General features: G+C 47.4%; 1 protein-coding gene across 3 annotated transcripts in view; it reads left to right on the forward strand.

Moving 5' to 3' along the window:
- The first annotated feature begins 7,591 nt into the window (after window positions 1–7,591).
- Window positions 7,592–12,331, forward strand: part of AIG1 (androgen induced 1) — a 168,582-nt gene continuing 163,842 nt past the window's right edge. Inside the window, exon 1 of one of the 3 annotated variants that reach the window (XM_033938235.1) lies at window positions 7,592–8,090. In XM_033938235.1, the coding sequence (XP_033794126.1) occupies window positions 7,950–8,090 (141 nt within the window). In that variant the 5' untranslated portion in view covers window positions 7,592–7,949. The remainder of the gene's footprint in view (window positions 8,091–12,331) is intronic. The other 2 variants (XM_033938233.1, XM_033938234.1) reach the window with 2 other exon arrangements.

A 12,331-nucleotide genomic window follows, 5' to 3' on the forward strand; every position in this document is an offset into this window, starting at 1 on the left:
ATGAGTCACATGTACTGTAGAGGCCATGTGGCCCAGAAGAACCATCATGTGCCTCGCCGAGATGACAAAGATGGAGAAGAGCTTCCAGACGTTGCGGAGGGAGGAACGCTCTGAGTTGGATAGTATCCAGAACAGCTCTGATGAAGGGAAGAGTCTGGGAAGGTTGTAGATGGGATTTTGGAAAGTTGATCTCAAACCCCAGACTCTGCAGGAACCAGATAGTGCGCTGAGTTGCCAGGATGACTCCCTGAGAAGTAGAATCCTTTATGAGCCAGTCGTCCAGGTAGGGAAACACCTGAAGACCATGGTTCCTGAGCGCTGCGGCCACCACAACCAGACACTTGGTGAAGACTCTGGGTGACGATGCCAGGCCGAAAGGGACCACTCGGTATTGAAGATGAAGATGCCCCACCCGAAATCTGAGGTATTGACGGGAGGCCGGATGAATGGGAATGTGTATGTTGGCCTCCTTTAGATCCAGAGAGCATAACCAGTTGTTCCGCTCGAGGAGGGGATGCAGAGATGCCAGGGTCAGCATGCAAAACTTTTCTTTGACCAGATATTTGTTGAGCACTCTGAGATCCAAAATAGGATGCAGATCGCCTGTCTTCTTTGGAACAAGGAAGTACCGGGAGTAAAAACCCTTGTTCTGTTGAGCCAAGGAACTGGCTTGACAGCCCGGAGCTGCAGCAAAGCTTGAGCTTCCTGAAGAAGAAGGGTGGTCTGGGCAGTGGAAGGAAGGATACTCTCTTGGAGGATGTTCCGGAGGAACTTGATGGAACTGAAGAGAGTATCCCTCCCTTACGATGGAAAGGACCCAGAGGTCGGAGGTAATAGTCGTCCATCAGTGGTAAAAATGATGGAGACGACCTCCGATAGGGGGAATAACGGGGAAAGGCAGAACGACTGACGTTATGCTTTGAAAGAGACAGTCAAAAAGGCTGAGGAGCCTTGGGGACAGCAGACGGCTGAGGCTTCTGCTGCTGCTTCTGTGGATGCTGCTTCTTAACAGGCTGACGGATGGCAGGAGCCTGTTTAGGTGGAAAACACCGCTGGTAAATCAAAGGCAGGTGTGAAGGATGAGGAGGAGCTGGCTTTGGCTTCGGGCGGAGAATAGATTGGAAAGACTTTTCGTGCCACCTCAATGGACTCATCGAAGAGGTCAGTACCAGTGCACGGGACATTAGCCAGCCTGTCCTGCAGATTGGGGTCCATATCGATGGTCCGGAGCCACGGAAGGCGTCGCATAGCTACCGAGCAAGCAGTAGCCCGAGCAGACAGCTCAAAGGCATCGTATGAGGACTGCATCAGTTGCAACCGGAGTTGGGACAAAGAAGCCAGGACTTCCTGGTATTCAAAATGTATGCTCAAGAATCCAAGTAGGGTATGAACTTGGGAAGGACAGACAGGAAAAATTCAAAATAGGTAATAAAATGAAAATTGTAATTGAGAACTCTGGACGTTATCATAGAGTTCTGGTAAATGCGCCTGCCGAACCTGTCCATCATCTTGTCCTCCTTGCCAGGTGGAACAGTGGCATATACCCGGGAGGGGCGAGACCGCTTCAATGAAGATTCCACCAAAAGGGATTGATGGGATAGCTGGGCACCGTCAAACCCCTTATGATGAACCGTGCGGTATCTAGAATCCAATTTTCCCGGAACAGTGGGGATGGAATAGGGGGTCTCCAGACAGCGGACAAAGGTCTGATCCAGCAGCTTATGAAGAGGAAGCTTGAGGGATTCAGCAGGAGGTTGAGGGAGATGCATGGTCTCGAGATGCTCCTTTGAAAATTTGGACCCAGTGTCCAGCTGAATGTCCAAATCAGCTGCCATCTGACGGAGAAAAAGACAGCTGGTCAGCCAAAGCAGTGCCTCGAGAGGGACTCGAGGACGTCGAGGCCTCTGGATCCAATGAGGACGGGGATCTAGATGGAGAAAAAGACCCCACCATGTCCTCGAGATCCGGTAGTGGAGTAGGAGAAGAAGCCGGTGGAGAATACTGAAGAAAAGGCTGTTTCCGATGAGGCGAAGGCATGCCTGGATGAGTGCTTCGAAGAGTGCCTCGATTGATGATGCGAGTTGTGTCTTGAAGCAGGCCTGGACAAACGAGGCAAATGTGGCTTCGCTGAGGCCCCCAGAGAGTGTATGGGACTGGAAGTGGTGGATCGAAGCAGAGGTGGTTGACTGGAAGATCCACGAGGCACTCGCAAAGACTTGAGCCCTTGCATCGAGTGGACAAGTTCCAATGGAGGCACTCACAAAGACTCTACTCCTTGCATCGAGTGAATCGGTTCCAATGGAGGCATGGGCAAAGACTCTGCTCCTTGCAATGCATGCATCGATGCCAGACCAGACACTCGAAGAGACTCTGCTCCCTGTAGAGAGTGTGTGTACAGCTGAGGCACCGGAGGTGGCTCGACCTCGCGGGAGACCTCCGCGTGCCCAGGCTGAATTTGAGAGAGAAGCTTCGGCCCCATTGTGGTAAAGAGCTGAATGAATTGCTTCTCAAGGTCTGGAACGAAGCCGGCAAGGATGGATCCGCGTCACCAACGGGACCACCTGCACGGGCTTCGTGCTCCTTCGAGGCAGTGTGAGAGTGCTTGGACTTAGAAGCCTTGGGCACTTTAAGCACTACCGGGGGAATGGGCTGCTGCGCTATCTGACCTGAAGAGACAGAGGAAGGCACCGCAGCCTGTGTTGAAGACAGAGACGGTACAATTGAGGCCGGTTTGATGAGGCTCGGAGCAGAAGATATGGAAGCCTGGAGAGCCTTGGGAGAGGCCTATGGTGAAGCACCCTTCGATGACGAAAGCTCCATCGAAGACTCCATGCTGTATAGCTGCTCCCACAAGATGCAACAACGCTTGAAAGCACGGGCTGTAAGTGTTGAGCAAGGCCGGCACGATTTCGGGAGGTGTTGAGGCCCAAGACACCGAAGACAGCGTCAATGAGGGTCCGTCAGTGAAATCGCGCACTGGCACTTGGAACACTTTTTAAAACTGGTAGCAGGCCGGGACATAGGCCGGAAGAGCTCCGCCGCAAGATCGAAGCCGCGGGGCTGCGGCCACGTGGCCTGCCCGGTCGAATGGATGGAAGAAATTTTTTTAAAAAAAAAACAAGAAAAGTACGACGAAAATCAGCGATTAAGAGAAAAAGAACCCAAAACCGCGGACTTAAGAAGGCACAAGTGAAAATACTTCACGCAGAGAGTCGAAGATGGACTTGTCAGCTCCGCGGAAAAGTAAGAACTGAGGAGACGCGCCCTGCGCTGGGCAGGAAGGCACTCGCGCATGCGCGGTGTGGGCTTCTCGAAACTTCGAGTTTCTTCAAGCAAGACTGATGTGAGGTGTCTGCATCGGGGCTCCATTGGATCACGTCACCCACTTGTGAGAATACCTGTCTGCTTGTCCTGGGATAATGAGACGATTCATGCCTTGTTTGGGGAGGCAATACCCCCCTCCATACCCCTTGAATCAAATCTTAACCTTTTCCTATCATGTGTCCATGGTGACGGGACATTCCAAAAAATGTCGTTGCCATCGTATGTCCCATGGCATGGGACATACAGTACACCTTCTACCTATCATTTGTCCCATCTATTGGGCCATTGTGTTTACAATAGCCGTAAATGATAACGGTGAATAATACAAAACTTTGCTAAAATAATTACGTAACGTAAAATTTATTACGATAGGAAAAGGTTAAGCCCCACTGTCCCCCAGCCAGGATTGCAGCCCGGAACCCTGCAGAAGATGCCGCCCTCATGCCCTGCCGTTGATAGTGTTCAGCTAATCGATGGAATGAGAACATAAGAACATAAGAATTTGACTCCGCTGGGTCAGACCAGAGGTCCATAGCGCCCGGCAGTCCGCTCCCGCGGCGGCCCATCAGGTCTATGATCTGTAAGTGATCCCTTATATCCTTCAATTCCTTTTATCCTTCCTTATCTATATCCTTCTAACTGTACCCTTTTTCATCCTATATCTTCCCTATCTATATCCTTCAATAACTTCTTCTTTCAAGAATTTATCCAATTTCTCTTTGAAACCCTGTAAAGTACTCTGTCCTATCACACCCTCCGGAAGCGCATTCCAGGTATCCACCACCCTCTGAATGAAGAAGTACTTCCTGGTATTGGTTCTAAACCTGTCCCCTTTTAGTTTCCCCGAGTGCCCTCTTGTTCTTGTAGTTCCCCATAGGCTGAAGAATCTGTCCCTCTCCACATTCTCAATGCCCTTCATGATCTTATATGTCTCTATCATATCTCTTCCGAATCTCCGCTTTTCCAGGGAGAAGATCCCCAGTTCTCTAGCCTGTCTGCGTATGAAAGGTTTTCCATACCCTTTGTCATACGTGTAGCTCTTCTATGGACCCTCTCAAGTATCGCCATATCCTTCCACAGGTACGGCGACCAGTACTGAACACAGTACTCCAGACGCGGGCGCACCATTGCTCGATACAGCGTCAGGATAACTTCCTTCATTCTGGTTGTAATACCCTTCTTGATGATACCCAACATTCTGTTTGCTTTCCTTGAGGCTGCTGCGCATTGTGCCGATGGCTTCATTGTGGTGTCCACCTGCACTCCCAAGTCCTTTTCAAGGTTACTTTCCCCCAGTACCAACCCTCCCATTTTGTAGCTGAACCTCGGGTTCTTTTTCCCTACATGCATGACCTTGCATTTCTCCACATTGAAGCTCATCTGCCATTTATTTGCCCACTCCGCCAGCTTGTTCAAATCCCTTTGTAATTCTTTACATTCCTCTACTGTTCTTACCCTGCTACAGAGTTTGGTGTCATCCACAAATTTTATAACTTCACACTTTGTCCCTGTTTCTAGGTCATTAATAAATACATTGAACAGCAGCGGTCCGAGTACTGACCCCTGCGGAACATCGCTTGTGACCTCTCTCCAGTCTGAGTAGTGGCCCTTCACTCCCACCCTCTGCTTCCTGCCTGGGATGATTCAGTGTGGCTGTGATGAAACATTCCGCGATAAAGTAACCATGATGAATCCTCCCATTCCACTGAATGAATACTAGTGTAATACACTGACCTTTTTTTCTGTAATTTCTAATTGTGGCACTGCAAGATAATTTACACAGCTGTTTTCAATTCCCAATTCCTATGGAAAAAGGTTCATTAAAAGGGTAATTTTATAACAGGACAGGGCACCTAAGTTAATAGGCAGGTAGGCAACTTTTTTTTCCTTATTTCACAAAGACACATTGAGGGGCATTTTCGATAGGACGTCTAAGCTCAGTTTTGGACATTTCCTGCAAGACATCCAAAGTTGGGGGCAGAGAAATGCCCACTTTCGAAACTGGTGAAACTGCTAGACGTCCAAATTGTTTTTTCTGAAAATCGTCTATTTAGACATCTTGGCCATCAGGACGTCCAACCTTAGGTTGTTTAACTTTTTGGGGGCTATTTTTGACCAGAAAAATTTCTAAATCCAGATCATTTAGATGTGGGAGGGGACCTCATTCTAATGGACTGGCCACACAGAGATGTCAACAGAGCAGTGGGGCATCTTAGAGGGTACTGCTGTGAACTTCACATAAATGGTGCCAAATGTACATCTCACCATAATCCCCTTATGCTGAGTCCTTCAAAACTCCCCCCAAATCTACTATACCCACCTGTCTACCACCACCCCAATGGAAGATTAGGTTTTTGGAATCCCACTGGCCTGTCACCAGACAGAAAAGCTGCGGGTGGGATGGAAAAAAGGAGAACAGCATATTAGAATGTTCCATGACCGAACACTGAGACGTAGAAGGCTGAAAGTCCAATTTAAGTCCTTTCAGGGCATCTGCATGAAATGATGGACAGAGACAGGCCTAAAAAGTCTGTAGATGGTGGGTCCTCACTGAAATCCAGACACTCCAAAGTATCGCACTGACAAGTCCCTGTAAGAGTAGCAACAGAAGCATCACAAAGAGACATAGTGTCAGGAGACAGGATAGGCATAATATCTGTGTGACAACTAACACAATTGAGATCAATTGTAGCTAGAGGAGAGATCTCCCACACAGGGACCTTCGGCACCGGAGTGACCAACCTGGAAGGCGGCAGCAAGCCTGCTGGCTGTGTCAAATGAGCCGGGTCTGAAAAGTACGCTCACCAAAAGAACTGAAGAAAATATACTTACAGTCTGTGAAGTGCCTGCCTGTCCGCTCTGTTACACTGCAGCTGAATGGAGGAAAATGATTTTCTGCCCCAGAAAGTGCTCCAAATTACCAAACCTGAAGATCTTTGGACTGCCAGTCAGAAGGACACTGACGATAACCTCTGCCGCCCATTGCCAAGCAATTGCACTAAAGCATATTCCTGCTTGGTACTGCTCAGCAGCTGAAGCTGGAACTCACGGTAGCAACCGACTGGGTTAGCAGCAGGGCAGGAGCACGGAAAGCACACTCCTGCTCACTACACCTCTGGACTACTAGGGATTCCAGCAGCAGAGGAGGTACAACTGACAGAGCAGGAAGGGAACTGGGTACAGATCCTGAGAGAAAGGAGGGAAGGGGGCTGTGTGCAGTACCTGGCAGGGGATGGAGGGAAGGGGGCTGTGTGCAGAGCCTGATAGGGGAGGGAGGGGGCTCTGGGTGCAGGGCAGGGCACTTGAATATTAAGTTGCCCGACATATTTGAGTCAACCATTTTTCCTCTTTTTTGGGGAGGAAAAATGGGGGTCTCGACATATTCGGATCGACTTATATTCGAGTATATATGGCAAATACAATTTGTACTGATCTTTAGTGCACAGATAAGCATGCTCAGATTTTGAGCATTTGGACCCGAGAACCCAAAGCAAATGTCTATTTGCTTTTCAAGATCCTACAGCTGGACACAATACAATCTTCTGATTTCTTCTGTGACATTACACACCAGCATCTGCATGGCAGCTAAGCCTGTGGATGCCAGTGGATATGAGCACCCCCAGTATTGAAAAAAACCCCCAAAAACCCAACTTCTTCACTGTGTCTACAGAAGGATAATTTCTATTGTATTTGGCATTCCAGATCGTTTTGAAATGTTGGTGCCAATGCTCTGCTTCATTCTTTTAATACCAGGCTTAAAAGGAAAAAAAAATCAATGAAATATCAACAGGGACTGCAACAGAAAATTGACTCTTTCCAAAGTTCCTTTAGCCATCATGCTAAACTATCATTCTATAGCAGGCATAACATTTTTTTTTTTTTTTTTTGCAGAAATAGGCTTTCTATATTGCTACCTCTCTGGTTTTGAAAGGTCTCTAAAAATGAAATAGCATTCAATGTGTCTCAGACTCGGGGCCACTACTCAAGAACAGCTCATACGTCGTTAAGCATTGCAAGGTCCTTTTCATTTTATGAAACACGCATTTTATGTCCGATTAGAAACCCACAACTGATGCCCACGACCTCGGCGTAAATCTAAATATTCGGACGCACATCTTCGATGGAGTTTTCGAATTTGCCTTTCATTATTTCCTCCGCCCCTTCCCCAACAACCTACCACATCTGCTCCTGCCCATCTCCACTAATCCCTAGACCAGGACCTGAAATCTATCAGACAACGGCTTCCGTCGCCACCTGCAATGACGCCAGAAGGACAGGGGGGATGGGTGGGGAAAGACTGAAAGAACACCATATTCTAAACCAATCGGTTGCCACAACGACCCCTCTCGCAAACTCCGCGCGCGCGAGACGCAACCAGTTCACATCACTGCAGCACGAGCCCAGATCTCACGCGTGCGCAACATAGAGACGCACATTCCCAGCTACGGCACGTGCACTGCGCACGCACGTACATATACTTTGCGCTCGGCAGAAAACAAAACAATCTCAAAGTACTGTACACATACATATACACGCACACGGGAGCAGAGCCTTGTGTGCGCGCCAGCCCACGCTTTTCCCACCCGCTGTCTAACTTGGCGAGTCCTCTTCTGTTTTTTAACAACATGGCGCTGATCCCTTCACAGGTGCTCAGGCTGGCCATTCTCCTGTCTTACTGCTCCGTCTTGTGTCATTACAAGGCTATTGAGATGCCAGCTCATCAGACTTACGGCGGAAGCTGGAAATTTTTGACATTCATAGACCTGGTAAGTTGCTAGGTGAACAGCCCTTTATCCTTTCCCTTTCCCATTTACTCCAGCGCCCGACCCTGTTTAAAGATTGCTGGGAGCAGGTGGCACTTCTTCCGCGCTCTGATTTCTTTCTAGTTTTATGGCTGTCTACCATAATAATAATAAAAAAAAAGATAAACATCGTTGGAAGAGTAACACGAACCAACAAATTAGAAGCAAAATATGGAGTTGGATATGAAAAAAATAATCTCCAAATACTGTACATTCATGTTCTACAAGATAAGAAGCTAGGATGCACAGATCCAAAAGGATAAGGGAAGTCTTCAATAAAATTATGATAGAGTATCGCTTTATGACCCACTGTGTGAAGTAATAATCATAGCAATGCTATTCTCGTCCCCGTTGAAAATTATACAGTATAACTCAGGTATTTAAGTTATGTGATCAAATCTTCCACCTTGTGTCTGTATAAAGTTTATTAATGTAAATCATGTTGAGAATTTTATTTGGATAAAAAGCATTATGCAAATACTAATTATTAGAGTTTGAAAGTATTTATCCATTAAGTATATTCAAAGTTGATCACTTTACATTATGCTTATGTGGGCTTATGCTGCAGCAAGTTTAAGGGCTCCTTTTACAAAGGTGCGCTAGCGTTTTTAGCGTACGCACAAGATTAGCACGTGCTAGCCAAAAAATTACTCCCTACTTAAAATGAGGTGGTAGCGGCTAGCGCATGGGGCATTTTAGCGTGCGCTAAAACTGCTAGCGCACCTTTGTAAAAGGAGCCCTAAATGTTTTGTGGATGAAGTAAACATTTAGAGATGGATTCATTCAAATTTATATTACAATCATTTACTTTTTTTAGTCCACTATACATTTATTATAAAGTAATTGTATGGTTTTGAATTGTCAATCACTTAACTTAGATGTTTGTGTTCAGAGCTGGATTAGCACTATATTGGGCCCTAGGCAAATATACATTTATGCCCCCCCTCCCCCGCTCTTCTTTCCTTAATTTCCCCACTCCCACAATGTTAAATTTATTTTCCCTGTTCTCTTGCATTTTCACTCATGGCCCTCCTCCCCATTTCAACTCTCCAAAAAGCAACAGGGGAAAGTTCAGTCTACTGTAGCTGTGGACGTCACAGCGATAATAAATTTGTGAATGAACATTGGGACGAGGTAGTATATGCTTCATATGGCAGCTCCCCAATTCTAATCCTAAACGGACCCTTCTAGTGCAAGAAGCTTATGAGTCTTAAATCAGTGGGTTATTCACCTCTACTTGCAAGTTTGTGCAGAATGCCTTGTCTATATTTTTCGGCTCCACCTCCCCTATCTCTGCACTGTGATCTGCTCTTCAGTTTTTCTTCTACACATGAGAAGGACATGGTGACAAAATTCATCACCGTTCCCGTCCCCATATGTCATTCTTTAAGGAGACAGGGAAGAATCAGAGTATAAATGGGCACAGCCACTGACCCTCAAGCCTTGCATTGAAGAATGCTGGTGTAGAAGGACTGAGGTTGAGAATGACATGGGATTGTTTCCTGCAGGGATGGGAACGGTGAAAAATTTTGTCACCAAATCATTTTCTGACATGAGTTGAAGGTCTCTTTCTGATCTTACCTGCTTTTGGTTTATTTTCAAGCTTCTTGGTCTCATTTTTAGTGGCTTATTGCTGCTACAGAGGGCCCCAGCTTCACTGGGGCAGCTCTGCCTGGGTAAAGACAGTGATTTTCACTGTCAAAAAGTCTGTAGCGGGGGAGGGCAACCCTTTTTTTCAGGACACCTTCCTAGCCAGCCTGCACTGGCAGCCTGAAGAAACAAGCATCTGGAACTATTTTTACATGCTTCACCATCTTCCAGCTGTTGTTTCAGCTGAAGCAGGCATAGCACCAGTAGAACAATGAGTACTGCCTATTGTAGCCTATGGGAGACATCAGGAGGTGAGGGGTAAATTGTGTTTTGGGGGTTTCTGGAGCTTGGATTTGGGTTTCCTACTTCCAAAAATCCTCAGTGCCTTCGATCCTCAGCGCAGGAAGTTTGGTCTCAGGAGGAGATGCAGTGGTCGATCAATATGCTAGAGTTGAGAGCGATCAGGCTTACGCTTCAAGCGTTTCGGTCCATGATTCAGGACCAGCCGATGAGGGTCTTTTCGGACAGTGTCACGGTGGTGGCATATATCAACCGGAAGGGGGGTACCCGAAGTCCTCAATTGGCTGGCGAGGGGCAGAAGTTCATGTTCCTCTTCTCAGCAGCGCACATTGCGGGTCAGGCAAATGTTCAGGCGGACTTCCTCAGCAGAAATCTTCTAGATCCAGGAGAATGGGAGCTGTCCAATCAGGCATTCAACCTGCTAGTTCAGAAGTGGGGTCTTCCGGAGATGGCTCTCATGGCCTCGTCTCGCAATGCGAAGCTTCCTCGGTTCTTCAGCAGATGAAGGGAACGGGAGTCGGAGGGGGTAGACGCATTGGCTCTTCCGTGGCTTCTGAGTTGTCTTCTTTATATGTTTCCTCCTTGGCCGACGATAGGTCGAGTATTGCATCGCATATCTCACTTTCCGGGCAGGGTGATCCTGGTAGCTCCGGATTGGCCGTGTCATCCATGGTATGCGGACCTGATCCAGCTGTCGACGGGCGATCGGCTGACATTTCTGGTGACTCCGGACTTACTGATTCAGGGTCCGATCTCCATGGAAAATCCGTCCCACTTTGGCTCTTGAAAGGTCACGGCTGAGGCGTAGGGGATATTCAGAACAGGTTATTTCCACTCTTCTTCAAGCCAAAAAGAGATCTACCTCTACCTCATATGCTAGAGTCTGGAGGGTTTTCGAGTTTTGGGTCTTTCGCCCTTCAAGGCATCCCTGACGGCTATTCTTTCCTTTCTGCAGGAAGCTGTCTCCAAAGGGTTGGCCTATAATTCCCTGAAGGTTCATGTGGTGGCCATTGCTTGTTACAGGGGCCGGGTATCTCATTCGACGCTTGTGTCTCAACCTGATGTAGTGCGATTCCTGAAAGGGGTTCAACATATTCAGCCTCCTGTTAAGAAGATCTGTCCAGAGTGGAGTCTTAAGATTGTCCTTGGAGGGTTGCAGGCAGCCCCCTTTGAACCCCCGTTATCTAATGCTACTCTGAAGAATGTCACGTTGAAAACAGTGTTTTTGGTAGCTATGGCGTCTGCCCGAAGAGTTTTGGAGTTGCAGGCTTTGTCATGCAGAGATCCTTTTTTTTGCGCATTTCAGATGCTGGAGTGTCTGTTCAGATGGTGCCTTCTTTTCTGCCTAAGGTGGTTTCTTCTTTTCATGTGAACCAGTATTTATTCCTTCCGGCTTTTCAGCAGGAGGATTGGGGGGAGCGCTTCTCTTCCTTGCATTTCCTTGATGTGCGCAGAATTCTTCTTCATTATTTGTAGATTACTAACGACTTTCGTCGGTCAGACCACCTATTTGTGTTATTCGTGGGACGCAACAAAGGTATGGCTGCATCTAAGGCTTCCATCGCTCGTTGGGTCAAAGAGACGATTGCTTCAGCTTACTTAATGGCAAGGAAGCGGTTGCCAGAACAGCTTCATGCCCATTCAACCCGAGCGATGGCTGCGTCTTGGGCGGAGTCTGGGGGTCTTTCCTTGGAAGAGATTTGTCATGCGGCTACTTGGTCTTCTAGGAATACTTTTTTGAAGCATTACCGGTTGGATGTGGCAGCCCGTGTGGATGCTGACTTTGGCGCTTCAGTTTTTGCGGAGGCGGTGTTAGCTTCCCACCCAGTTTTAGTTTTGCTTTGCTACATCCCACTAGTCTCTAGATTCATCTGCTGTGCTAAGGAAGGAAAAATTATGTTCTTACCTGTTAATTTTCTTTCCTTTAGAAGCAGCAGATGAATCCAGAGCCCCACCCTTTCTGCAGACGGTCTGTCAAGTTTCTGTGTTACGCGTTTTGGTTGTGTTATTGTTGGTAGTTGCATTCTGTATTTTACCCTTTGCAATTTGTTGCTGGAAAGAAGTTTTTTACATGCTCAATTTTCCTAGTTCTGGATGCTTGGGCAAGGAGCGTTACTGGATATACAGGAGGAATGCCAACCTATAGGACCACCTGTTAACCAGTTTCTCTATCTCCACCTGCTGGTCGATGTGTGCTATCCCACTAGTCTCTGGATTCATCTGCTGCTTCTAAAGGAAAGAAAATTAACAGGTAAGAACATAATTTTTCCTTCCCTCTCACTCACACACCCATGCCCAACAATTCTTCTTTTCTT

The sequence above is a fragment of the Geotrypetes seraphini genome, chromosome 3 (genome assembly GCF_902459505.1).
Source record: "Geotrypetes seraphini chromosome 3, aGeoSer1.1, whole genome shotgun sequence".
NCBI classification, from domain to species: Eukaryota; Metazoa; Chordata; class Amphibia; order Gymnophiona; family Dermophiidae; genus Geotrypetes; species Geotrypetes seraphini.